Genomic DNA, 26,799 nt, shown 5'->3' on the forward strand with positions numbered 1-26,799 from the left:
ACATATCCGTGTTTTCAAGTCTTTTAATTCCTGAACTTGGGGATTCACGAATATTCACGCTTTTAAAAACTGTATGCCATTTCCTCTCCAGATTCAAGGGGGACTCCAGACATACGGAAATGAGCGCTCCAAACGCAGGTTCGCATTCATACTCTGCCACTAAAAGATTTAGTGTGACTCACGTCTGCTGAGTCTCAATAACCCATCCGCGAAATTAGTGCTCTCTCACTTTTCTCCAATACTTGGAACAACATAAAACTGTTCAGCAAATCTCCAGATACACTCAGGCAGCTCTCGTTGTCTCCAGGGCCCCAGGAACTCCAATCCAGCGTTGTCTGCGGGTCCATCCTAGAGAATAAAGCACGTGACTCCATAAAGCCCCTTCATTCAGCAGCTCCGCTTCTACGAGTCCTCTGCGCAGTAAAGTCCTATACTCAGTCCAAACACCTTTTGTTCCTTCACCATCTAACCGCGAGCAGAGATCTAGAGGGCTGTGAGTGCCCCGGACCCGCCAGCGCCAGCACACAGTACGACGCGCGTCCAGCTGGGGGCGCCCGGCTCCCCTAGGCCCGCTGGGTGGAGGGTTGCGAGTCCAGGGAGCGAGGCAGCCTCGGGAGCCCTCGCGCGCTCTGATTGGTTCTCGTATCCTCGTGACTCCAGGCCCCGCCCCGCGCCCCTCCTCCGCATCCGAGCCTGGGAGCGCTCGGTCAGGGACTGAATGGGCGCTAGCGCGGCGCTGGGGGCGGGCCGGGGCGCGGGGCCCGGGACTAGAGGCAGGCTGGCGCCCGCTCCCTAATATGCGAAAGAAGGCGGCGGGTGGCGCGGAGCGGCGTCCCCTGCAGCCGCGAACCGAGGCGGCGGCGGCGGCACCTGCCGGCCGAGGTACGTGGCGCAGCCCCCTCCTCGGCGTAACGGGGCCCGCTGGCCGGGGGCGGCGGCGGCGATCGGCCCCTGCCCCCGCGTGGCTGGGCCCGGCGACTCCGCCCCAGCTTCCTACGGGCAGCGCCCAGGGCACGGCTCCCCCAAATGCGCCTGGCGAGGGCGCGGGCTGGGAGTCGTGGCCTCGCGCGGAGCGGACCGGCTGGGTACGCCGCGGCCCGCGCAAGTGTGGACGCGGTGGAGACGGAGGGGTGAACGGCCGGGATGTGCGCTCCAGGCGCGGTGTCCCTTTCCCTTCTGTGTTCCGTAGCGACTTGGGGTTTAATTCATTGCTCGAAGCTTCCGAGCCAGGAGAGCCCAGTTAACTCATTTCCCCGGGACAGGATTGGGGACCCTCGGTGACTAGCAGCTCCGGCGGCTGTCTTTCGCATCCATCGGGAAGGCGTGATGTGCAGTGTCTGCAGGTAGAAATTCGCCAGTGACCTTTCGTGCCCACTCTGTGCGGCCAGCCCTGCGGAAGAGACACGTTTTGTGGTGACCTTTGGTGTTTCCTGAGTTGTAAGGAGTGGCTTGACATGGGCATGCATTTATATGCTCCTTTAGTGTGTTAAGTAATACAAGATTTTCTGAGAGCATCTTCGAATAGGAAGAAGCTAGGTCCTACCCATCCCCACAAGAGGTGGGTGACCTTGGCCAACGCTGATCCCCCTGTAAGACTCCATCTCCTGATCTGTAGTGGGAGGCTTGACCTGCAGATGGCCAAGATCCCTTTCAGGACCCTGGTTCTGTGGTTCTGATGGCAAATGTGTTCACCAATGAAGAGGGTCCTGCAGAATCACTAACTCACTGGAAAGACATTTTATGTCCTCATATCTTAGTTCATGTCTGTGGCCTTTGCTTCATTAAGTATCAGTCTGTTTAAAAGGAAAAATGGTTTTTACCTGCCGGCCCCTTTGGCTTACCTGCTCATCAGGCCAAGCATGGATCTGACTTTGGGATTACAAAGAGGAAGGAGATGTGGCTCCTGCCCTCTGGTGTTAAGTTGAGCCCTGCTCTTGGTAATCTGCTTCCACAGAAGAGAGGAACCTTGGGGAGGAATCCTGTCTGCTGAGTGAAGGGGCACAGAGGCAGAAACTGTCAGGATGGGTTGTGGTTTCACTCGCCTAATCCTGAAAGCTTGACAGGTTAGCAGAATGTCTTACATTTCTAGTCGTAGAGCCAGGAATCACCTGAATTCCAGCCAGGGCTTGGACGAGGAGAGATTGATGTAAACTGGCAGAGCCCTGTGACCAGAGTATAGTGAACCTCTTCATAGGTCTGTCTGTTGTCTGAGGGACGCTATTTCTGTGAGATAAAATGAATCTTGGTTATGATTAGTTGTTGGGTCTTCCTGTAGGCGAGAAAAAAAATGGGTGAGGTGGGAAGGCATGAAGGTGTTTGTGGAAGAGAGAGGGAGAGGGCTGACAGTCATCAATAATAAACATGCACATTAATGACTGCCTATTTTGAAAATGCTTATAATTTTGGCTTAAACTGACAGATTGTTTCATATTACCATGATAGGTTAGTATTGAATTTTTTGGAATTAATTTATTAGTTTTTATTGGAATATAGTTGGTTTACAATGTCGTGTTAGTTTCTGCTATACAGCCAAGTGAATCAGTTATATATAAATATATATTCGTTGTTGTTTAGTCACTAAGTCGTGTTCGACTCTTTTGCATACATGCTAGACTGTAGACCGCCAGGGTCCTCTGTCCATGGGGTTTCCCAGGCAAGAATACTGGAGTGGGTTGCCGTTTCCTTCTCCAGGAGATCTTCCCAACCGAGGGATTGAACTTGCATCTCCTGCATTGCAGGCAGATTCTTTACCGTGGAGCCACTGGGGAAGCCATATATATATATATATATTTTTTTTTTTTTTTTAGATTCTTTTTCCATATAGGCCATTCATTATACAGTACTGAACAGAGTTCCCTGTGTTATACAGTAGTTCTTCTTGTTTATCTGTTTTATATATAGTAGTGTGTATATGTCAATCCCAGTCTCCCAAAAACCCTTCCCTCTTCTTTCCCCCTTGGTAACCATAAGTTTATTTTCTACATCTGTGATTCTATTTCTGTTTTGTAAATAAGTTCATTTGTACTATTTTTTTAGATTCCACATATAAGTGATATCCTATGATATTTGTCTTTGTCTGACTTGCTTCACTCAGTATTACAATCTCTAGGTCCATTTATGTTGCTGCAAATGGCATTTTTTTTTTTTTTTCTGGCTGAGTAATAGTGTTGAATTTTAAGACTATGTTCAAGGCAGGATAAGAAAAAACCCTTTGTTCTTTGATGTGTCTCCTCCAGTCCTCCCCTATTTGCCCTGCTGGTCTGTTTGGCAGGAGTTTGTCTAGCAGGTTGGCTCTTGGGAGGTGAAAGAGACGATAGAAGAGGTTTCAAGACCTCTATGGGAGTTCATCCAGATGCTGGGGGCAGAAGGGAGAGTCTTGGAAGAAGGGTCACGGCTCGCTTTGCACACCCTTCTAGTTCCTGAGAAGCAGTTTAATCAATTTAATCTGAATTGCCTGTGGAGACGCTCCCAGAGGGCATGCTCTGTGTTTTTGGTTCATCTGGGAAGCCTTGGCAGAATTAAAGCAACTGGAAGTATACACACATTAACAATGGTACGCACTCCCTAACTGCTGAGAAGCAGCAGCAAGGGGCTGGATCAGTATGAGGGGTGTTAGCAAAGGCATCCATAAGTGGGTGAATCACTGGCTTATTGTGGGAGGAAACCATCACTGTGGATGGTGACATGCAGGCCATTAGGGAGAGAGACCCTGGAGAAGGCAATGGCACCCCACTCCGGTACTCTTGCTTGGAAAATCCCATGGACAGAGGAGCCTGGTAGGCTGCAGTCCATGGGGCCGCTAAGAGTCGGGCACGACTGAGCGACTTCACTTTCACTTTTCCCTTTCATACATTGGAGAAGGAAATGGCAACCCACTCCAGTATTCTTGCCTGGAGAATCCCAGGGACAGAGGAACCTAGTGGGCTGCCGTCTATGGGATCACACAGAGTCGGACACGACTGAAGCGACTTAGCAGCAGCAGCAGCAGCAGGAAGAGAGACCCAGCTTGAGCACACGTGCAGAGGGGGAGGAAGGAAGATGTAGCGAGCAGAAGAAAAATGAGGTTAGAGAGGTACAAGGACATGACCAGGCTTGTCTTACTTAGAAGAGCGTTATCTTGTTTTTCTAAGTATAGCATACATGCTAGAAAAGTAGGCATAAGTGGATTACTGTCCAACAGATTTTACAAATTCAGCATACCATGCTCTGAGATCAAGAAGCAGGAGCACCCATGGGTCCTGTTCGAGTCACTGTGTCCTGGAAGAGAACCCCTGCTGACTCTCGAGCTTGTATCACTGGAATTCTGCAGTGTCTGTCTTCTTTCCTTCAGACTTGGGTTTCTGAGACTCGCTCCAGATGCTGCCTCTCGCTGTAGGGTGCTCACTCATTGCTGATTGGGCCTGTGGGTAAAAAATATACTGTATCTTTGTCTGTGCACTGTTGATGGGCACGTGGGCAGTTGGCAGGTTTGGCTATTACAGTTAGCGATGCCATGACTGTTTTCATACCTGGCTTTTGTGTGTGTGTGTGCACGCATATTTCTCTTTTTAACAGCTTTTTAAAATATTATATTTATTTAATTTTTTAATTTATTGTGGCATTTGGGTTCTGGTTCCCTGGCCAGGGATTGAACCCAGGGCCCCTGCATTGGGAACATGGAGTCTTGACCACTGGACCATCTGTGTGCTCAGTCACTCAGTCGTGTCCAGCTCTTTATGGCCCTATGGACTGTAGCCCACCAGTCTCCGGGCAGGAATTCTAGAGTGGGTTGCCACTTCCTACTCCAGGGTATCTTCCAGACCCAGAGATTGAACCTGTGTCTCTTGTATCCCCTATGTTGGCATACAGATTCTTTACCACTAATGCCACCTGGGAAGCCCCTGTATGTGCATTTCTGATGAGAGTCTAGGTAGGGGTGTGATTCCTGGGTCATGGGTATATGTATACTCAGCTTTGTATGGGTAGTTCCTCACTACTAACTGATTAGCTCAACATTGGCTTTGAACCGGGGAGACCGAGGAAGGACTTGTGCCAGGAGCCATGATGAGTTACCACGTGTGTATGCGCTATAGATTCTCAGCTAGTGCGGTCACCTCCAGGCCACGGCCGCCCCGGGTCAGGCGGCAGGACAGGCTGACCCTGAGGAGCACTTCAGCTCCATGAGCCTCTGTGGTCAGGGAGTGGTTGTCTCTTCCATACTGCCACAGACACCCCTGGGAACGTCTCCCTTACCTTTTCTAACACTGCACTTTCTCTGCTTTGTTTTTAGTTATGTGACTTGTGTTCCCTGTACCTCTGGGTTTCTGCTGAGGAATTCCCCCACGTCCTAGAAGAAAAGCTTATTTCTTGTTTGATCTTTTGAGGCCATGCAAGACATTTTTGTTCCCCTTTAGAGTGTGGAAAAATATACAGAATTAAGTAATATTGGATGGTTCATCACTTCCTTATACCCATGAATTCTTCCCCTTTTCAAGTTTTAAATATCTGGAATTAATGGTTCTGTTTCATGTGATGTGATATGATTAAAGAGGAAAAAATTGATACAAATAACACATTTGAAAAGTCTGTTTTGATGGAATAGGACGTTGTGTTTTGAACATGAAGTCTGCCTTTAAGATGAGGTGTCATTTTCATAATGAAAGGCTTACATGTGTTGAGTTCAAAGCAGAAGCAGTTTTTCTGTTATTCATGTAGTGTTCCTTTTTCTCTAGTCCTTTCTCTCCCCTCAGCTTCTACTTTTATAGTCTCTTCTATCTTGTTCTCTGCCTCATTTCTGCTTTTCACAAACATCTTGTTTTCATTTCCAATCTAGACTCCAGCAACAAAAGAGGAAGCCAGAGTTGTGGTACTTTTTTTTTTTTTTTTCCCAGATAGAGCTACCAATCCTCTCTGTGCTTTGCTTGTCATTTTCTGCAATCAAGTCCTTAGTCACCCAGGATTTGGTATCTGGTTTTCTTGTTTATTCTTCCTTTGGAGTGGCTCTGTCCAATAGAAATATAACCCAAGCCATATATATATAATATCAAAGTTTTGGTTTCCCAGTAAAATTAAAACAAAACAAAACAGGACTAAACTAAACTTGTATGCACCTAATAATACAGCTGCAAACTATACAAAGTAAAAAGTGACAGAATGACAAAAAAAAGTTGACAAATGTGACAACATAATGAGAGATTTTAGCATATCTATTTCAGTAACTGATGGAACAAACTAACAAAAAACCAATAAGGGATTGATTTAAGAAGCAAAGCAATTAATAAGCTTGATCAAACCAATTATATAGAAAACATAGTTCCAGCAAGTGAAGAGTAGTATACTTTTACAAAAATTGAACATACACCAGGTCATAAAGTAAGTTCTAACATATTTAAAATAATTAGTATCATATTGACCAAGTTCTCTGAATGAAATGAAACTAAATTATGTATCAGTTTTAAAATATAATTTAAAAACATATTTGAAAAGTTAAATTTGAAAGTATTTAGATTTGAATGATCAAGAAGTAATAGCAATGAAAAAAGATACGTCAAAATTTGTAAAATGAATTGTACATCTAAAGCTTGTGGGTTGCAACTAAATAAGGTAAGGGAAATATGTGGTCTTAAAGACTCATATTTGCAAGAAAATAGGCAAAAATTAATAACCCAGTCAACTAAATTAAGAAGTTAGGAACTTAGCAATTAAACCCAAGAGATTAGAAGGATTTTTCTTTTAGACAGGTGAATTAATTTTAATAATTTATTTTCATTAAACCAATATGTATAAAATATTATTAAATTAATACAAAAGTTGTTTTTGAGCTATTTTACATTCTTCTGGTCAAACTTAATTCTTCAAAACCTTGTGTGTATCTTACATGAGACCATATCTCAGTTTGGACGGGCCATATTTGAATTACTCAGCAGCCACATGTGGCGCATGGTATCTTTGCCTCCTATAAACATTGAAGGTATTTATGATGATAAAGTGGAGAAGGCAATGGCAACCCACTCCAGTGTTCTTGCCTGGAAAATCCCATGGACAGAGGAGCCTGGTAGGCTGCAGTCCATGGGGTCGCTAAGAGTCAGACACGACTGAGCGATTTCACTTTCACTTTTCACTTTTCATGAATTGGAGAAGGAAATGGCAACCCACTCCACTGTTCTTGCCTGGAGAATCCCAGGGACGGGGGAGCCTGATGGGCTGCCGTCTGTGGGGTCACACAGAGTTGGACACGACTGAAGCGATTTAGTAGTAGTAGTATGGTGATAAAGAGGGCAATCAGAGCTAACAGTAGAGGGGTTCAATTATCTGCCAAGAGAATCGAGATTCATGAGAATCTAAGAGTGTTTTGTGGTTCGCAGAGGATGACTCTTTTTGAAAATCTTATATACTACTCTCTACAACAAACCCACATACTATAAAATATAGGACAGAAATAAGGATAAATGCTGTACTGACTCACTATATCCTTACCTGTTTTAGACATATTATATATGTATATGTATAGGCCATGTTATATACATGTTATATATGTATATGTATAGGTCACATGTTGCTGCTTGCTATGCCCCCAGGCACATATATGTTATGTTATGTATATATAGACATATATGTATGTATGTTCTTTTCATGTTCACAGAACCCATATGAGTTTATCTTTATTTCTGTCCTATATTTTATAGTATGTGGGTTTATTGTAGAGAGTAGTATATAAGATTTTCAAAAAGAGTCACCCTCTGAGAACCACGAAACACTCTTAGATTCCCATGAATCTCGATTCTCTTGGCAGATAATTGAACCCCTCTACTGTTAGCTCTGATTGCCCTCTTTATCACCATAAATACCTTCAATGTTTATAGGAGGCAAAGATACCATGCGCCACATGTGGCTGCTGAGTAATTCAAATATGGCCCATCCAAACTGAGATATGTTCTCATGTAAGATACACACAAGGCTTTGAAGAATTAAGTTTGACCAGAAGAATGTAAAATAGCTCAAAAACAACTTTTGTATTAATTTAATAATATTTTATACATATTGGTTTAATGAAAATAAATTATTAAAATTAATTCACCTGTCTAAAAGAAAAATCCTTCTAATCTCTTGGGTTTAATTGCTAAGTTCCTAACTTCTTAATTTAGTTGACTGGGTTATTAATTTTTGCCTATTTTCTTGCAAATATGAGTCTTTAAGACCACATATTTCCCTTACCTTATTTAGTTGCAACCCACAAGCTTTAGATGTACAATTCATTCTACAAATTTTGACATATCTTTTTTCATGGCTATTACTTCTTGATCATTCAAATCTAAATACTTTCAAATTTAACTTTTCAAATATGTTTTTAGGACATTGAGGCTCAGGGAGGTCAAGAAACTGTAGGGGACAGAGCAGGGATTCAGACTCAGGCAAACTGACCTGGAGGTGGTGGCTGAGGCAAAAGCATCTCTGTCTTTGTAGCACTCGGCGCATTCACACCCCACCCATCAGAAGAGCTCCCATCGAAATTCCTGAGAGGATGATCTGAGGTGGTCCCTGGTCCAAGTTCCTGCGTTTCCAGGCACAATATCCTCACTCTGCCGGGTCTCCATGGCAACTTCCTCACTGGTCCTGCCTCACAATAGGAGTTCCCCATCTCCAGTCCTGCCTCAAGAGAGGTTTGTCCAAAATCCAGTTCCAGTTTAAATCCCCCTCCCACAGTTGCTTCTTTTATCTCAGGATGAAATGCCAACCCACCATGGCATGGTCTGCTTCCTTTTGCAGCCTCTTGGTATGTTGTTCCCTCCAGAGCTGGACCTTCAAACACTCACTTCAGTGCCAACTGTCCCTGCTCAGGGGCACCTGCTTCCCCAACCCCCACCAAGTCCTATCCATTATTCCTTCCAGAAGTGGGGGGAGGCTTCTCTAAGCTCCCTCCCAAACACACAATATACCCATGTCCCCCAAATGTAAAATATCTCCTAACACTGCCCTCATATCCAATGTAGAATAAGTTAACAAGAAAAATGAGGAAAATATTAACATTGGTGATGGATCTACTCGTCTAATTTTAAAAATGAGATGAGAGCTCTTTGAAGAGGAGGCTATATCTGTGTTGCTTCTTGCTATACCCCCAGGCACATACTCCCTGCCTGATTAAAAATGAGGTTATGTGAATGACAGTATGCCTGTTTGGGATCCTGCCCAGGAGCTGGTTTTCCAAATTTTTGGAGCAGAAAGTAAAAGGGACGTGTGATTTAGGCATAAAAGGAAATTGTATGTTTTAGTGATGCCTCTCACAGACCTGAATACATGTTGTCGGTTTTAGGAATTCATACACGCTTAACTTGTTCTGAGCTTAAAATGACTCAAACAAAACTTTCCTTTGTCTTCTGTGGTTTTTCCCTCTTTCAGGCTCTCAATGGCCAGGGCCTGTCAACTTTTGGGTTGTTCCCAGTCACTGTCCCTCCAATTCCTTTTCTGGGGTTGTTATCACTTTCTGATGTGTCATTTTATATGACTATTTTGGTTCTTCTGTTTTAAGGACAAAAAGTGTTATTGAATATAGTCAGCCCTCCATGTTGACCAACTGCAGATCAAAAATATTCAAAAAGGAACATTTCCTGAAAGTTCCAGAAAACAAAACTTGAGTTTGCTGCGTGCCAGCAGCTATGTACATAGCATTTATGTTGTATTAGGTATTATAAGTAATCTAGAGCTGATTTAAAATGTATACGGGAAGATGTACATAGATTATATGCAAATACTGCATCATTTAATGTAAAAGGCTTGAGCATCCATGGATTTTGGTATTCAAGAAGCGGTGGTGGTCCTGGAACCAATTTCCTGTAGATATCAAGGGACTGCTATACGAGATTACTACATAAACTGCCTACCGAATCTTCCACCTTCCCTTCCCCACTTAGCAGCTATCTGCTCCCTGAGGAATATTGCCAAGGTCCTATTTGGTGACGTCTCTTCATAATCTCAAAGCATAAGAACCCATACCCTGACTCTTTCTTTGGGAGGTGGGATCTTGGTTATTTTAGAATTTGCACACTCACTCGCCCATTATACTCCAGTTTAGGGAAGGATCCCATGTTGGAGCTTGTTCATATTGAGTCCCAGAGTTGCTGTTGTTAACTGTTCATTCTACTGACTTTCACTTTTTCCTATTACTTATGCAGCCTGACTACTTGTATTCCCTTTAGATGAAGAGGGAGATCTTCTACTGAAAAGGTAGCTTTTAGATTTTGCATTATTTGTGGCATTCAGGAGAGTGCCACAGATGTGTTCTGCTGTAGCATCTTCTGCATGTCTAATTTGCTGTCACATGGGGGCCCACCGCCCAAGAGATATTACATAAGATGTTTTGTTAGAGCTTGGAGGGAACCTGGGCAGTTCTCTGGGCAGTTACCTCAGTTTACTCCAGTGTCCTGTCTTATCCCTTCTGGCCTCCTCCTCTTATCCCCCTTTGTTACCCCTGCCTCAGCCGTGAAATCATCTCAGTGCATGGTGGAATGGTGGCAGCTGGTGGGGCCTTCTTGCACACTTGCTTTTTTATGTTTTTTCTATTAGCAGCCTGAATTTGTTATGCAGGCTGGATCTCAGCAGGCTGGGTGCTAAAAGAACAGCCGCTGCCAGCTCATTCACCAAGTTCTGTGGCCTCTTCCTTCACCACTCTTGTCGGCCCCCATCTCTCTGTCCCTCTCCGTCTCCCCTGCTCCATCAGCCCTGGCTGCGGTGGTCATCAGAGCCCCTTGACCATCCCTCCCGTGGCCTCTTACATCCCTGTGTGAGCCCTCTGCCCTCCTGCTTAAGGACCACTTAGGGTCACTTCCTCCTCTGGGGCCAGTTTGGAGGCCCTCACTCCTACTTTTCTAAAATTTTTGATGTTTATTTATTTATTTATTTGACTGTGCCAGGTCTCAGGTGCAGCACGAAGGATATTTAGTTGGCATGCGAACTCTTAGTTGCAGCACGTGGGATCTAGTTCCCTGACCAGGGATTGAACCTGGGCCTCCTGTGTTGGGAACACAGAGTCTTAGCCTCTGGACCACCATGGAAGTCTAATGATTCCTTCTTTGCTACATCTTCTCCCACTTTCCCCCAGATCCCCTGAGACCTGGCTGCAGCAGCCATCCCTGGGCATCTTGACATGCCCTTCCTCCCATCCAGAATACCTGCTCTCTCTCTCCTTTGTGTCTCTGAGGTCCAGTCTGTCCTTAAAGGACCCATTTACACTTTGTCTCCTCAAAGAGGCTTCCCTGATTTCATTTGATGTCACTAGTATTCCGTTGCCTGGGGCACCCCAGGTGTACTGTCATGCCTCCGCTTTTTGGCATTTTAAATATTTAGGTATTTTTGTTTTCCCTGGCTGGATTTTTTGTTTCAAGAGAAAGGCTATGTCTTAGTTTTCTATATATTCCCAGTGCCTGATATATGCTTATTACATGTCTGTTTAAAGGATCATTAGGTGAACAAAGCAAATTATACAACAGTACGGACCAGCCCTCCCCAGCTGGGGTTCTACAAGAGGATTAAGCCCGAATGCTCTAAGGCCACCATGATATTGGGTTGACCAAAAAGTTCATTTGGGATTTCCCATAATATCTTACAGAAAAGCCCAAACAAACTTTTTGGCCAACCCCAATATATTATGAATTAACTTCTCACCCATACTTCTGGAGTGATTTGAATTATAGACCATCCTTGAGAAAATTAAAATAGACACTCAATCCTATTGTATAGCATGGAGAACTCTGCTCAATGTTGTGTGGCAGCTGAATGGGAGAGGAGTTTAAGGGAGAATGAATACATGTGTATGTGTGACTGAGGCCCTTTGCTGTTCACCTGAAACTATCGAAACATTGTTAATGGGCTGTACACCAATATAAAATTAAAAGTTAAAAAAAAAAAGAAATAGACACATAAATCCTTTTCTGTAGGGCTTAATCTCTAGTGGAACCCAGCCTGAAGATGTCTAGTATAAGTACTATGATCCCAATCCTGATACAGTATACATATGCCAAGAGGAAAGGCGGATGCAATATAGAGCACAGTGTTAGGGGTGGACATCACTGTGTTGTAGTGTAACAACCAGTGTGTGATTTCAACATGTTCTTTCTGAAGTTTTTAACTTTGTGGTAACAGAGTTTAAAAAAAGTTTTTTGAATAAGCCAAATTGGAGGTCCTAAACCTGGCTGTGCCTTACTGTAAGGCAATGGAGAGTTCAGTTCAGTCGCTTAGTTATGTCCCACTCTTTGTACCCCATGGTCTGCAGCACACCAGGCTTCCCTATCCATTACCAACTCCTGGAGTTTACTCAAACTCATGTCCATTGAGTCAGTGATGCCATCCAACCATCTCATCCTCTGTTGTCCCCTTCTCCTGCCTTTAATCTTTCCCAGCATCTATTCCAATGAGTCAGTTCTTCGCATCAGGTGGTCAAAGTATTAGAGCTTCAGCTTAATGGAGAGTTAGGGCTTTGTTTTTAAATATAGGTCCACTATGGGAACTACATTTAAAAACAAAATCCCAAGTTTGCATTGCCTTATAATAAGGCGCAGCCAGGTTTAGGAGCTCCAGTTTGGCTTATTCACAACCCACTCCAGTATTCTTGCCTGGAGAATCCCTGTAGACAGAGGAGCCTGGTGGACTACAGTCCATAGCGTTGCACAGAATCAGACACAACTGAAGCGACTTAGCACACACGCACCAATAGTGAACCAATCCACCAATAGTGGATCACTGAACTTACCCTTTAGCAATGTCCCTGGAGAGCCAGGCCTCTGAGTGAGGGTGACTAGCTGTCAGACCTCTGAACTTGGGTGTTGCCACTATGCACTTTGTAAATGAAGGACCGTGTCTAGAAGGCATGACTCACCATAAGAGAAACTAGCACAGTAATGGGTACTTACAGAATACTTTCAAAAGCAAATCTAGAGGTATTTTTTCTTAACAGCTAAGAGTGAACATTAGTTGCTGTTTAGTCGCTAAATTGTGTCTGACTCTTCATGACCTCATGGACTATAGCACGCCAGCCTCCTCTGTCCTTCAGTACTTCCCGAAGTTTGTTCGGATTCATGTCCATTGAGTTGGTGATGCTATCTAACCATCTTATCCTTTACCACCCCTTTTCCTTTTGCCTTCAGTCTTTCCCATCATCAGGGTCTTTTTCAATGAGTCATCTCTTCAAATCAGATGGTCAAAGTATTGGAGCTTCAACTTCAGTCCTTCCAGTGAATATTCAGGGTTGATTTCCTTTAGGACTGAACATACCCTGGCGTTATTCAAATTAAGTCTGAGACAAGAGTCTCAATGCTTGTTCTGGCTCATCAGCTATTGCTTCAACCAGCTCTGTTTTTTGTTTTTTGTTTTTCTCTCTGAAGTTTGACCTTACTTGACCTCACACAGAATTTTATCCATATGCTAGGTGCTGAAACCAGTAGATTGGATGAGGAAGAGGGTAATTACTTAGTGTCTAAATATGTCCCATCAAGTTACTTATTAACTACAAAAGGGAAAATAGTAACTTGATAGTGGATAAACTTGCCTTACACAACTTTGACCAACTGATTTAAGATCAATGGTATTGGGACAAAGCAATGTCAGGGGTCTCCTGAGAAAACACACCTGGACGGACCAGCACCACTTCTGGGAAATTCCTGCCTGAAATGTGTACCTTGAATCTAATCATGAAGAAATGGACAGATCTCCACTGAGGGACATTCTTCAAAACAACAAGGCTGTACTTTTCAAAAAATGCCAAGGTCATGAAAGATAAAGGAACTGTTTCTGATTAAAGGAGGCTAAAAAGATATGACAGCTGAATGTCACATGCGGTTCTGGACGTGTGTTCCTGTTTTTGCTCTGAAGCCATTATTGGGACTGCTAAAGAGATTTGTCTGACGTCTTCAGAGTAGAGAATAGTATTAAAACAATAATAATTTTCTGATTTTTATCATCATACTTCGGTGTGTCTGGGAGTGTCCTTTTTAGGAAATACTAAAATATTTAGGGTTGCGTGTCATTGTGTCTTCAGCTTGCTTTCAAGTGGTTAAAAAAAGTGGTTGGATATCATAAAATAGAATCACCAAGCCAGTGTGGTAGAATGGTAACAAGCAGGTTGTCTGAGCGAGGCAAATTCTTTGTACTCTTTTTGCAGTCTCTCTGTGTGTTTGAGGTTATGTCCAAAAATAAAGTTTAAAATCCCGAAAACCTCCGGGTCGTGGTGGTGCAGCCAGTGTAGCATCAGAGGCCAGGGCTCTCGGTGGCTGTCCTTTCCAGGATCACTACTGAAACCATTTCCGGCAACACTGAGCTCTCTTCAGAACTGGTTTTGTAGAAGATGGGTTGGAGACCACTCAGTGTGGCTTCACCTGACAGGAAGTTCTTTCCCTAACTTCCTGTTGCGCTCATCACCGCTGCTGTCCCAGAAGGCACCATGCCTGCTGTTCTCCCCTGGGTATCTGGTCAGCCAGCTCCAATCCACATATTTGCCTGGTTGAGACTAGACCTACAGCTGTTCCTGCCAAGAAGACTTCCTAGGCACAGTGTAACTTCACATTATCACCCAACCTGCTTTGAACATACTAGCAAACGTCTTCAGAGAGGTGACTTGGCCACCATGTAACAGGCAACAGCCAAACAGTTAGGTATTTTCTCTCTTTTTTCTCGAAAAACAGAACCAGCTGCTTTTTTTTTTTTTTTTTTTTTTTTGAGGTTGTTTTCCCCCCTCAGCTTTATTGGGATAGAATTGACATGTAACATGTGTAAATCGAAGGTGTACAACATGTTGACTTGATACACTTATTTGCTGCAAAATAATTACCACCATAGCCTTAGCTTAAACCTCCATCACATCACATAATTGTCATCTTTTGTGTGTGTGTGGGGTTGGAACATTTAAAATTTATTCTCTTAGCAACTTTCAAGTGTGTAATACACTGTTATTAACTATAACCATCATGCTGTGCAATAGATCCCCAGAACTTACAACTGGGTGCTGACACCTCCATGTTGCTGCCACTCCCCAGCCCCTGGTAACATCCATCCTACTCTCTGTTTCTGTGAATCCTGCTCTTTTAGAGTTCACCTGTATGTGGTATTCCAGTTGCTCATTTATTTCCGTGTTGGTGGGTGGGATAGTCATTGGATTATGTTTATCCCCCTTCCTCACCATACACACACAGAGATTCTTGATGGAAAAAGAATTCCCATCAGTGTTCTCCATGTGCTCTGGGTGCTGCACAACCAACCGATGAGTGTGCTATCTGGACTCATGGAAGGATCTAGTCTTCATGTCTGCCTCTTGTTAGGATCTTGCTGAGTTTGGGTTAGTTTTTCTTGTGGATCTGGCTGCAGGCCACTGATCAGCACATTCATGTATTCATTGGCACATTGGTTCAACAAATATTTAAGGGCCTTTTACACGCTAGGTAGTTTCAGGATTTGAGTGACTGCAGTGAACAACATTGACAGTCCCTTCTCTAGGAATCTTATGCTTCAGTGGGGAAAGCAGAAAGTAGGCCAACACGGATGAATCCTGATAAGTGTATGAAGTATTCATCAATTCAATGAGTATTTAAGTGCCTTTTACATGCTGCTGCTAAGTCATTTCAGTCATGTCTGACTCTTTGTGACCCCATAGACGGCAACCTACCAGGCTCCCCCGTCCCTGGGATTCTCCAGGCAAGAACACTGGAGTGGGTTGCCATTTCCTTCTCCAATGCATGAAAGTGAAAAGTGATGCTAGGCACTGTTTTAGAATCTGAGGTTACAGCAATGAACAACATCGACAGTCCCTTCTCTAGGAATCTTATGTTTTAGTGGGGAAAGCAGAAAGTAGGCAAATATGGATGAGTTGTGATGAGTTTATGAAGCAGAAAAGTGAATCATTGGGCTTAGGGTGGGAATGCAATGCTACAGAGGGTGATCAAGGAGGTAACTTTTGAATAAAAACCAGGATAAAGATGGTGCAGGAGGGCCATGGATTTGTCCTTGCAAGAGTTGCTGTCTTCTTAACATCTTTGTCACTTCACTAAAACCTTGAAGGAACAACATCTGAAGTTTCCAGGCATGTTCTCATTTTGGGAAATGTTTATGTAGTCCAAGGGCTCAGACTTAACTTCCTTTAATGCTTTTAAACCTATAAAAAGCAGGCAATTGAATGATAGTCATCATGTATTCTCAACATTGAAGTATACCAGTTAATTAGAAGTAGATTACAAAGCATACCTCAGTCGTCTTGCAAGTGTTTACATCTTGGTAGGTGGTCAAAATTAGAGTGTATAGACTACATATTCAGGCTTCCCAGGTGGCGCTAGTGATAAAGAACCCACCTGCCAATGCAGCAGACATAAGAGACTCAGGTTTGATCTTTGAGTCTGGAAGATCCCCTGGAGGATGGCGTGGCAACCCACTCCAGTATTCTTGCCCGGAGAATCCTGTGGATTGCAAAGAGTTGCAAAGGGTTGTAAAGAGTTGGACATGACTGAAGTGAATGAGCACACATGCACACAGACTACTTATTCACAGAGCAACACTTTTATTTTCTATTTAGAAGACAGGTCCTCATAATTTTTACACAGTTTGCAGGCAGATTGGAAATTCTTTAGGCTAAACTCTATTGTTACTCACAACTGTGCAAACTTGTTGGTGAGCAGTTTCCCAAACAGCCGCACCCATCCTCATACCTTGGAGGGATTTTGCTTAAAAAGCACATTTGGTATGCTCACCTGGTCCTTCCAGGCAGGAAGGTCTGGAGATGAGGTCTGGGAATCTGTGTGTGTTATAGCAGTGAGTGGTTCTGCATTGGTCAGGTTAGAGGATCACAGGCTGAGATGGGTGGAGGCACTGAACATTTAAATTGAACGAAGACTAGAAGATATGGGATGATGATTGAGCATGATCGCAGCATCCATGCTCTCACCAGCAGGTTTGTTGTGGTTTTGACCTCATGAATGAAGTTTCACATTCCTAAAATAGAACTGAGCCACTGCCTACCCAACAGAAATAGGAAAGTCCCATAGAACAGAGGTTTCCCATTCCCACCTTTGCTGGTGGGAGTGCAATGAGATGATTAAGTTGCATGGATCCAGGAGTGAAAGCGGTCCTTCTCCCCACCAACCCACGCACACCTGTGAACTCCACTTCTGCAGGCTGGTATCTGAACGCAGGCCTGTCTGTGCCTGCCAGTTGGTTCCTGTCCCATGAGACAGCTGAAAACAGTACCCCATACCTTGATGAGTTAAGATTTCTTGAGATTATGCAACCCAAACCAAATCTAGAAAACGATTAGATACTGATCCTCAGTTTTTGCATTGCTTCATTACCTGAAATACTTCAAAAATACAGCAGTGTTGGGACTTCCCTGGTGGCACAGTGGATAGGAATCTGCCTGCCAATGCAGGGGACACGGTTTCAATCCCTGGTCCAGGAAGATCCCACATGCATGTGGAGCATCTAAGCCCATGCTCCACAACTACTGTACCCATGCTCTAGAGTCTGCGGGCTGCAACTTCTGAGTCCTCATGTTGAAACTACTGAAACCCATGTGCCTAGAGCCTGTGCTCCACATCGAGAGAAGCCACTGCAATGAAAAGCTCAAGCAGGGCAATGGAGAGTAGCCCCCACTCAACACAACTAGCTAAAGCCTGAGTGCAGCACTGAAGACCCAGAGCAGCCAAAAAACAAGTAAGTACAGACAACAACAATAACAAATACAGCAGTGTTGAGGTTTTAATATATAGAGAGACTTTATCCCAATGGGTAGTCAGCAGACAATGGAAACACTTTTGATTGTCACAGCTGGGAGAGAGGGGAGGACCAGAGATGCTAGCAGCTTCTAGTGGGTAGAGGCCAGGGATGCTATGAAACAGCCCACAGTGCACAAGACAACCTCCTGCCACCTAAAGCAAGAATTGGTGGTTTAGTTGTTAAGTCGTGTCTGATTCTTGCGACCCCATGGACTGTCCCACCAGGCTTCTCTGTCCTCTGTCCATAATTTCCCAGGCAAGAATACTGGAGTGGGTTACCATTTCCTTTTCCAGGGGATCTTCCCAATCCAAGGATCAAATCCGTGTCTCCTACATTGCCAGCAGATTTTTTACTGACTGAGCCACCAGGGAAGCCGACAGCAAAGAATTACTCGGCCTCAAATGTCAGCAGTGCTGAGCCAGAGAAACTCTGCAAAAGATCAACTCAGTGTCTTATCTGTGTTATATGTTAGGGTTCAAAATGAGCATTCCTATTAAAAAAAAAAAAATTCCACAGCTGAAACTTGTTTGGAATTAGCCTCCTAGCTTGTATGAAGATGGCATTCTGCTTGGTTGGACAAGGGGCACAAGTCACCAAGACTCCATGAGCCCCAGCGAAGACACTGGCTGGTGTGCTCTTGAGCTTTTCCAACTTAACCTACCCCTCCTCCCACAGCTTCCCCTCCCAGTCGGGTCAGGATAGAAGGAAGTTTAGTTTAGAGCTTCGTTCTCAACTACTGCTTCTCACTTCTGGATCCCAGCCGTGTGGCTTTTGTGACAGTGCCCGTGGGTGGGCTTGGGTAAGACCACACCATGTCTGTGTCTGTGCTGTGTGTCAGGCGCTACACCTCTGAACAGCCTCCTTCCCTGCCACTTTCCCCACACCATTTAGTCACATTCTTGTCATTTCCCTGGACCTTGGGTTTCTGCAAAGCAGGGTCCCAATCCTTTTATTTCTCTCTCATTTTTGTTTTTTTGGGGGGCCAGACTGCACAGAATATGGGATCTTAGTTCTCAGGTTAGAGATGGAGGCTGTGCACCCTGCAGTGGAAAGCAGAGTCTTAACCACCGGACCACCAGGGAAGTCCCTCAATCCTTCATTTCATCTCAGTCTCCCCACAGAGCACATTGGAGGCATTGATGAAATTAGAAGTCATCCTTTTTGTGTGTACACTGGTGGTTGTCATTGTTTAGTTACTCAGTCACGTCCGACTCTTCGTGACCCCATGGACTGCAGCTCGCCAGGCTTCCTTTGTCCTTCACCATCTCCCAGAGCTTACTCAAACTCATATCCATTGAGTTGGTGATGCCATCCAACCATCTCATCCTCTATCAGCCCCTTCTCCTGCCTTCAATATTTCTCAGCATCTTGATATTTTCCAGTGAGTCAACTCTTCACATCAGGTGGCCAAAGTATTGGAGCTTCAACTTCAGCAGCAGTCCTTACAATGAATATTCAGCGTTGATTTCCTTTTAAGATTGACTGGTTTGATCTCCTTGCTATCCAAGGGACTCTCCAGTCTTCTCCAACACTACAGTTCGAAAGCATCAATTCTTTGGTGCTCAGCCTTCTTTATGGTCCAGCTCTCACATCCATACATGACTACTGGAAAAACTATAGGTTTGACTGTATGGAACTTTGACAGCAAAGCGATGTCCCTGCTTTTAAATATGCTGTCTAGATTTGTCATAGCTTTTCTTCCACGGAGCAAGAGTCTTTTAATTTCATGGCTGCAGTCACCATCTGAAATGATTTTGGAGCCCAAGAAAATAAAGTCTGTCACTGTTTCCATTTTTTCCCCATCTATTTGTGATGAAGTGATGGGACTGGATGCCATAATCTTCATTTTTTGAATGTTGAGTTTTAAGTCAGCTTAGTGGGGACACTTGTATTACTTTTTTAGGTTGCTGCTACTGCTGCTAAGTCGCTTCAGTCATGTTCGACTCTGTGCGACCCCATAGATGGCAGCCTATCAGGCTCCGCAGTCCCTGGGATTCTCCAGGCAAGAACACTGGAGTGGGTTGCCATTTCCTTCTCCAATGCATGAAAATGGAAAGTGAAAGTAAAGTCGCTCAGTCGTGTCCGACTCTTAGCAACCCCATGGACTGCAGCCTACCAGGCTCCTCCATCAGGGTTAAAGCGATTCAAAATGCATTTTGTTTAGGAACTGTTGTACTCCTTTCTTAAATGCTTGAATTTCTGGACTGTTATGGGCTTGAAATTGTCACACACAGTCAGAGATTTTACTGAAGGTGTCCTTGTCTGATTTCCAGCAGCATTTTCCTCTTCTTTCCAATCCCTGGAAGGCTCTGCCCTTTGTTCTTCCTCTTGGGGATCTAATCTCTTTAGAGCAGCCTTAATTGTCCCTTTATCCAAACAGCTCCATGCCCTTATCAAGGCATCGATGGCCCTACTGCTGACTCGGAAATATTCCTTGTCTCCACCCTCCTCACGGGCAGGATTCTCATTCCATGCAGGAAGCAGCCTGAGCAGCATGTGAAACCTTCCTGGCAGCTGGGGGTGGTCACATGATGCAGTTCTGGCTAAAGGGACAGAACTGGCAGCCTGTCAGGGATTTCCAGGGAAGTTTTTCCTCCCTTGATGGAGGTGCCTTCCCTTCCTCTCCGGTTCATCCCTCATCTCCCTCCAGCCTGAAGTTTGGAGCAGATACTGGTGGGAGCCAGGAACACCAACGGCTTTGAGAGCCCCTGCTCTAGCCCTGCTCTGTTTGGCCCTGGACTTCCCATTCTGTGAGAAGAAGACACCCCCGGGGACTTCCCTGGGGGTTCAGTGGTTAGGATTGTGGGCTTCCACTGCAGGGGCACAGGTTCGATCCCTAGTCAGGGAACTAAGATCCCATATGCCTCAAGGTGCAACTAAAAAACAAAAGAAAAAAGATACACTCTTTTAGCTGAAAGCCTTGGCTGAAACTCCAGCTCAGATCCCTCCCCAGGGCTCCAAGTATGGGGTCTATCAGCCTGATGGCCCACAGGCCCTGGGGACTCACATGTCCTTCTTGTGACGTCCCTGACACTCGAGTTCTCCTCCATCCTGCCTGCTTACCACATCTGACCTACCTCAAGCCCATCTCTTCTGCAGCCGGAAGCCCTTCCTGACCATCTGGCCACCAGCATGGCGGCCAGGGCACAAGGTCTGCTGCTGAGGCCAGCCCTGTCTCAGGTTCGCCACCTCCCTCACATCCCTGCTGCCTCCCCAGTGATGCTCGTGCACATATCATGACCCCCTACCACCACACCCGAATAAAATCTTCAAGGTTTCTTCTCGTGATCGTCCATGACCTTCTGCCATCATCCATACATTGACCCTGCAGACATCATGGCCTATCTTAGGTCAGGTTCTCTAGAAAGTGAAGCTGTTAGTTGCTCAGTCGTGTCTGACTCTTTACAACCCCATGGACTGTATAGCCCTCCAGGCTTCTCTGTACATGGGGATTCTCCAGGCAGGAATACTGGAGTGGGTTGCCATGTCTTCCTCCAAAGGGATCTTCTCCACCCAGGGATCAAACCCTGGTATCCTCTGCTGCAGGCAGATTCTTTACTGTATGAGTCATGGTTCCCTAGAAACAGAGCCTGAAATAGGAATCATGGTCTCTGCTGTCCCCCAAGGAGCTTGAATTGCTTGCTCAGAGAGATTCCAGGCCTTTCGTACTCCGTTAGTCATTGCCTGGGGACAGAGCACACATCCGTGGAGAAGCGGGTAGTTGTGTGCTGTGTCAATACTTAGAGCTGAGATGTGGCGCCAGCCCTGGGATGTTCAGCACACCCACAGTATTGCCCTTAACTCCTGCCTGTGCCCCTACCCAGGCCATACTTTCTCAGCTGCACCTAGCTCACTTGCTCCCCAAGCTCCCCAGACCTCTGCTTTGTTCCTTCTGCCCACAGGGTGGGTCTCCCCTCCTCACCCAGCTTCCCCTGCTCCTGCTATAGCTGGGTTTGTTGTCCTTGGCACCAGGGGATGTTTAATCTCTTCACACTTCAGAGCAGCCGTCTCCTCCTGGGGCAGGCTTTCTATCTTGCCTCCTGTCCTCTTTTATCAAGTATCTAAAACACAAACCCCAAGCACAATTCAAGTAATTATCTTCTCTGCTTTCCTGCGGATGGGTGTGACTTGTACCAGTTGAGGTTCACAGGAGAGACGTAAATTGACTTCATCTTGTTGACTGGCTCAGGGTGTCACTCTCAGACCTGCTGAGAAAGGCTGGCTGGAAGGGTGGGTATTCTGTGGAGCCTGGGGGCACCGGGTGGGGGGGGGGTGTGTGGGCATTTCCAGCTGCCTCTGGGATGTCTTGGTCTAGTTATTTATCATCTCAAGTTCCTCATATCATCATGAGGTCAGTTCAGTTCAGTCGCTCGGTTGTGTCCAACTCTTTGCAACCCCATGGACTGCAGCACGCCAGGCCTCCCTGTCCATCACAAACTCCCGGAGTTTACTCAAACTCATGACCATTGAGTCAGTGATGCTATCCAACCATCTTATCCTCTGTTGTCTCTTCTTCCCACCTTCAATCTTTCCCAGCATCAGCGTCTTTTGAAATGAGTCAGTTCTTCAAATCAGGTGGCCAAAGTATTGGAGTTTCAGCTTCAGCATCAGTCCTTCCAATGAATATTCAGGACTGATTTCCTTTAGAATGGACTGGTTGGATCTCCTTGCAGTCCAAGGGACTCTCAAGAGTCTTCTTCAACACCACAGTTCAAAAACATCAATTCTATGGCACTCAGCTTTCTTTTTAGTCTAACTCTCACATCCATGCATGACTACTGGAAAAGCCATAGCTTTAACTAGACGGACCTTTTTAGCAAAGTAATGTCTCTGCTTTTTATATGCTGTCCAGGTTGGTCATAACTTTTCTTCCAAGGAGCAAGTGTTTTTTAATTTCATGGCTGCAGTCACCATCTGCAGTGATTTTGGAGCCCCCCAAAATAAAATCTGTCACTATTTCCACTGTTTCCCCATCTATTTGCCATGAAGTGATGGGACCAGATGCCATGATCTTAGTTTTCTGAATGCTGAGCTTTAAGCCAATTTTTTGACTCTCCTCTTTCACTTTCATCAAGAGGTTTTTGAGTTCCTCTTCACTTTCTGCCATAAGGGTGGTGTCATCTGCATATCTGAGATTATTGATACTTCTCCTGGCAATCTTGATTCCCGCTTGTGCTTCATCCAGTCCAGCGTTTCTCATGATGTATTCTGGATATAAGTTAAATAAGCAGGCTGACAATATACAGCCTTGACGTACTCCTTTCCCGATTTGGAACCAGTCTGTTGTTCTATGTCCAGTTCTAACTGTTGCTTCTTGACCTGCATACCGATTTCTCAGGAGTCAGGTCAGGTGGTCTGGTATTCCCATGTCTTTAAGAATTTTCCAGTTTATTGTGATCCACACATTCAAAGGCTTTGACATAGTCAATAAAGCAGAAACAGATGTTTTTCTGGAACTCTCTTGCTTTATCAGTGATCCAAAGGATGTTGGCAATTTGATCTCTGGTTCCTCTGCCTTTTCTAAATCCAGCTTGAACATCTGAAAGTTCACAATTCACATACTGTTGAAGCCTGGCTTGAAGAATTTTGAGCATTACTTTACTAGCGTGTGAGATGAGTGCGCTTGTGCAACAGTTTGAGTATTCTTTGGCATTGACTTTCTTTGGGATTGAAATGAAAACTGACCTTTTCCAGTCCTGTGGCCATCATCACTAAACTACTAAAGTTGACTTCCATTCCTGTTTCTTTCCGTAACCAGGACCCAAATTGGTCTTGGCCTGCATCTTTTCTGTGCGGGTCTTCATGACTTCTCGATCCGTGTCTGTCCTCGTCATGTCTTCTTTCTCACCTGGATGTGCCTCAGGCTACCCTTCCCCTCAAGCACCCAGCATCCTGCCCCGCTGTCCACTGGCAGCCTGGTGAGGCTTCCTTCTGTCCTGCTGTACAGTCCTTCTCAGACACCTCCCACCTAGAAGGGCATGCTCTTTTGGCTGCCATGTTAATAGCTAAGCTGTACCTGCTCATCTTCCCAAACCAACCATGTCCTTTTTATTTACTGCTTCGTCAGCTTCGAGTTTTTGTTTTTAATAATCTTGTGTGTGTATGCGTGTTCAGTCACTCCAGTCATGTCCTACCCCTTGCGACCCCATGGGCTGTAGCTAGCCAGGCTCCTCTGTCTGTGGGATTCTCCAGGCCAGAATACTGAAGTGGGTTGCCATGCCCTTCTCCAGGAGATCTTCCCAACTCATGGGTCAAACTGGTGTCTCCTGGATGTCCTACTTGCAGGCAGATTCTTTACCACTGAGCCACCCGGAAAGCCTGCCTTTATTGTTAAAAAATAAACAAAACCCAAAAAAACCCTTCACATACAGGTCTACCCACCTATTCTGATACCTACCCTCCCTAAGCAACCCCCACGTGGAAGGGCATGAATAAAGACAGTTGGAATTCTCAGCCCCCTACTTCTCCATGTGTGACTTTCAGCAGATTAAATTTATCAGGTTAAATGCAGATAGCAGTTCAATGAAGTAGGTGTTTTAGTGATTTAGGATTTAGTGTTATCTTGTGTAGGATTATTCCCCCCAATAAAATTAGTGCCCTATTCTTTTAGGGCACTAAATTGCCCTATACAGCAATTGCCTGTATAGTTTATCTAACAGTTTTTCACATACTGCTTTGCAGCATATGTTGTACTCTTATCTTGGTTGGTTAATTCTTAATTTGAAACCATTAGTGCCAGATCTACAAGTGGACTGAAAGCCTGGAGCTTGCCCTAATGTTGCTTCATCAGGGCCTTAATAAGAGTGATTTGCTCATCAGATATATAAACATTTGAGAAGCAGCTATTATATTTTTATATGTGAGTGGAAATAGGTAATTTTGAAAGCCAGGTCTTTTCTGCATAGAAGGGATTAGTGGAAGCTCTTACCCTGGCAGTCTGAATGAAAGGAGGGAGATATTCATCAGCCCTGGGATCTTAGCACTTGGAAGGAGTGGGAGGAGCTGCCCGTGAAGGAGATGGACAAGTTGGGAACCAGGAAAGTGCCACGGGGCAGATGGTGATGACCTGCCAACACACGTCCTTGGAGGAATGCCTGAAACTACCATCACCTCTGAAACCTCATAAGAAATGGAATATTTATTCAGTAAATAGGTATTAGTTGCCTATTATGTGCCTCTTACCATCCTAGGCACTGTGAACTCAGTGGTGAGCAAAGACACCTACTCTCTTGGAATCTATATTCTAGTGGGGAAGACAAGAGAGAAATGTCTATTCAAAAGAAAAAATTATGAGTAACTTGTCTCATGATAAGTGTTCTAATGGAACCTTCAATTGCATGCCATCCTCCACCAAAGAGAACATTTTTAGAAATTCATTTATGTGTCTTTGTTGCCACGCGTAGGCTTTTCTGGAGTTGCAGAGAGCAGAGGCTCCTCTCTACTTGCAGTTCATGAGCTTCTCATTGCAGTGGCTTTTCTGGTTGCACACACTCTAGGGTGCACAGGCTTCAGTAGTTGTGGCACGTGGGCTCAGTAGTTGTGGTGCACACAACTTAGTTGTCTCACAACATGTGGAATTATTAACCCACTGGATCATGGGGAAGTCCCAAACAGAACATTAAAGACAAAGGAATTGAGTGGACACAGTGCAGATGGTATAGAGATGAGCATGACTATAAACCCCTGGGTTCTCCAAAGGAGCACCTTAGCCCCACTTAGCTGTATGTCAGCTGTAAGTCTGTGAAGACAACTCAGGTAGGTTGGCCCTCCTTTTGTTGTGTGGAGGGACATGGAATCCAAATGGTCCCTTCTAAGTTGAAAGAAGATATTCCAGCCCAAGTGAAACTTCATATGGGAAATCAAATTCTCCTGGTTTGAATGCATATACCCCAGAACGTGATTACACGTATATATACATATGATTTTACAAACCAGCTTTTTTTCTTACAGTATCTTTCTGTGTCAATAAATGTAGGCACTGAATACTTTAAGCGAGAGCTTCTCAAACTAAATGTTTATATGAATCCCTTGATTCAGCAGGAGTGTGGGGTGGTGAGCAGTTCCGAGATTTCATGTGTCTAACCTCTTCTCAGCAGAGGCTGTGGTCACAGATTCTGCTTCATATATCAAGGCTTTAACAGCCACGGGGAATGTTCCATATGATTTATACCACAAGTTACCAACAAATTACCTGTTGCTAGGCCATGAAATTATAAGACGCTTACTCCTTGGAAGGAAAGTTATGACCAACCTAGATAGCATATTCAAAAGTAGAGACATTACTTTGCCAACAAAGGTCCGTCTAGTCAAGGCTGTGGTTTTTCCAGTGCTCATGTATGGATGCGAGAGCTGGACTGTGAAGAAAGCTGAGCACCGAAGAATTGATGCTTTTGAACTGTGGTGTTGGAGAAGACTCCTGAGAGTCCCTTGGACTGCAAGGAGATCCAACCAGTCCATTCTGAAAGAGATCAGCCCTGGGATTTCTTTGGAAGGAATGATGCTAAAGCTGAAACTCCAGTACTTTGGCCACCTCATGCGAAGAATGACTCATTGGAAAAGACCCTGATGCTGGGAGGGATTGGGGGCAGGAGGAGAAGGGGACGACAGAGGATGAGATGGCTGGATGGCATCACTGACTCGATGGGCGTGAGTCTTAGTGAACTCCGGGAGTTGGTGATGGACAGGGAGGTCTGGTGTGCTGCGATTCATGGGGTCGCAAAGAGTCGGACACGACTGAGCGACTGAACTGAACTGAACTGAGGCATGTTAGAAGGGCTTCCCAGGTGGTGCTAGTGGTAAAGAACCTGTTTGCCATTGCAGGAGACCTAAAAGACACAGGTTTGATCCCTGGGTTGGGAAGATCCCCTGGAGAAGGAAATGGCAACCCACTTCAGTATTCTTGCCTGAAGAATCCCATGGACAGAGGAGACTGGTGGGCTACAGTCCATGGGGTCACAAAGAGTTGGACACTACTGAAGTGACTTGGATGCATGCATGCAGGCATGTTAGATAGTTCAGTAGAATTTACATTTTACTCTTTGCTCTTATAATTCCTGTTCACATTCAGTTTTAGTTTGA

At 44.9% G+C, this 26,799-nt stretch overlaps 1 protein-coding gene and 2 long non-coding RNA genes across 6 annotated transcripts in view; 2 read left to right on the top strand and 1 right to left on the bottom strand.

Moving 5' to 3' along the window:
- Window positions 1-657: 657 nt before the first annotated feature.
- ST3GAL5 (ST3 beta-galactoside alpha-2,3-sialyltransferase 5) overlaps window positions 658-26,799 on the top strand; it is a 56,663-nt gene continuing 30,521 nt past the window's right edge. Inside the window, exons 1-2 of one of the 4 annotated variants that reach the window (XM_044926003.2) lie at window positions 735-882; window positions 17,467-17,658. Coding sequence is in view for 2 of the 4 variants with exons in the window: in XM_006045871.4 (XP_006045933.1) it covers window positions 798-882 (85 nt within the window). In the remaining 2 variants the exon portion in view is untranslated. Of the gene's footprint in view, window positions 883-980; window positions 1,344-17,466; window positions 17,659-26,799 lie in introns of those variants that run through there. The other 3 variants (XM_006045871.4, XM_006045867.4, XM_006045868.4) reach the window with 3 other exon arrangements.
- On the bottom strand, window positions 2,131-8,527 carry LOC112578077. Its single transcript, XR_003102296.2, has 3 exons — window positions 8,401-8,527; window positions 4,201-4,400; window positions 2,131-2,223 (listed from the first exon to the last, which is right to left on the bottom strand). It is a non-coding gene; the product is annotated as an uncharacterized LOC112578077 (long non-coding RNA).
- LOC123328527 lies at window positions 3,872-6,512 on the top strand. The gene is made up of 2 exons (XR_006543409.2): window positions 3,872-4,402; window positions 5,270-6,512. It is a non-coding gene; the product is annotated as an uncharacterized LOC123328527 (long non-coding RNA).

The sequence above is a fragment of the Bubalus bubalis genome, chromosome 12 (genome assembly GCF_019923935.1).
Source record: "Bubalus bubalis isolate 160015118507 breed Murrah chromosome 12, NDDB_SH_1, whole genome shotgun sequence".
Taxonomy (NCBI): domain Eukaryota; kingdom Metazoa; phylum Chordata; class Mammalia; order Artiodactyla; family Bovidae; genus Bubalus; species Bubalus bubalis.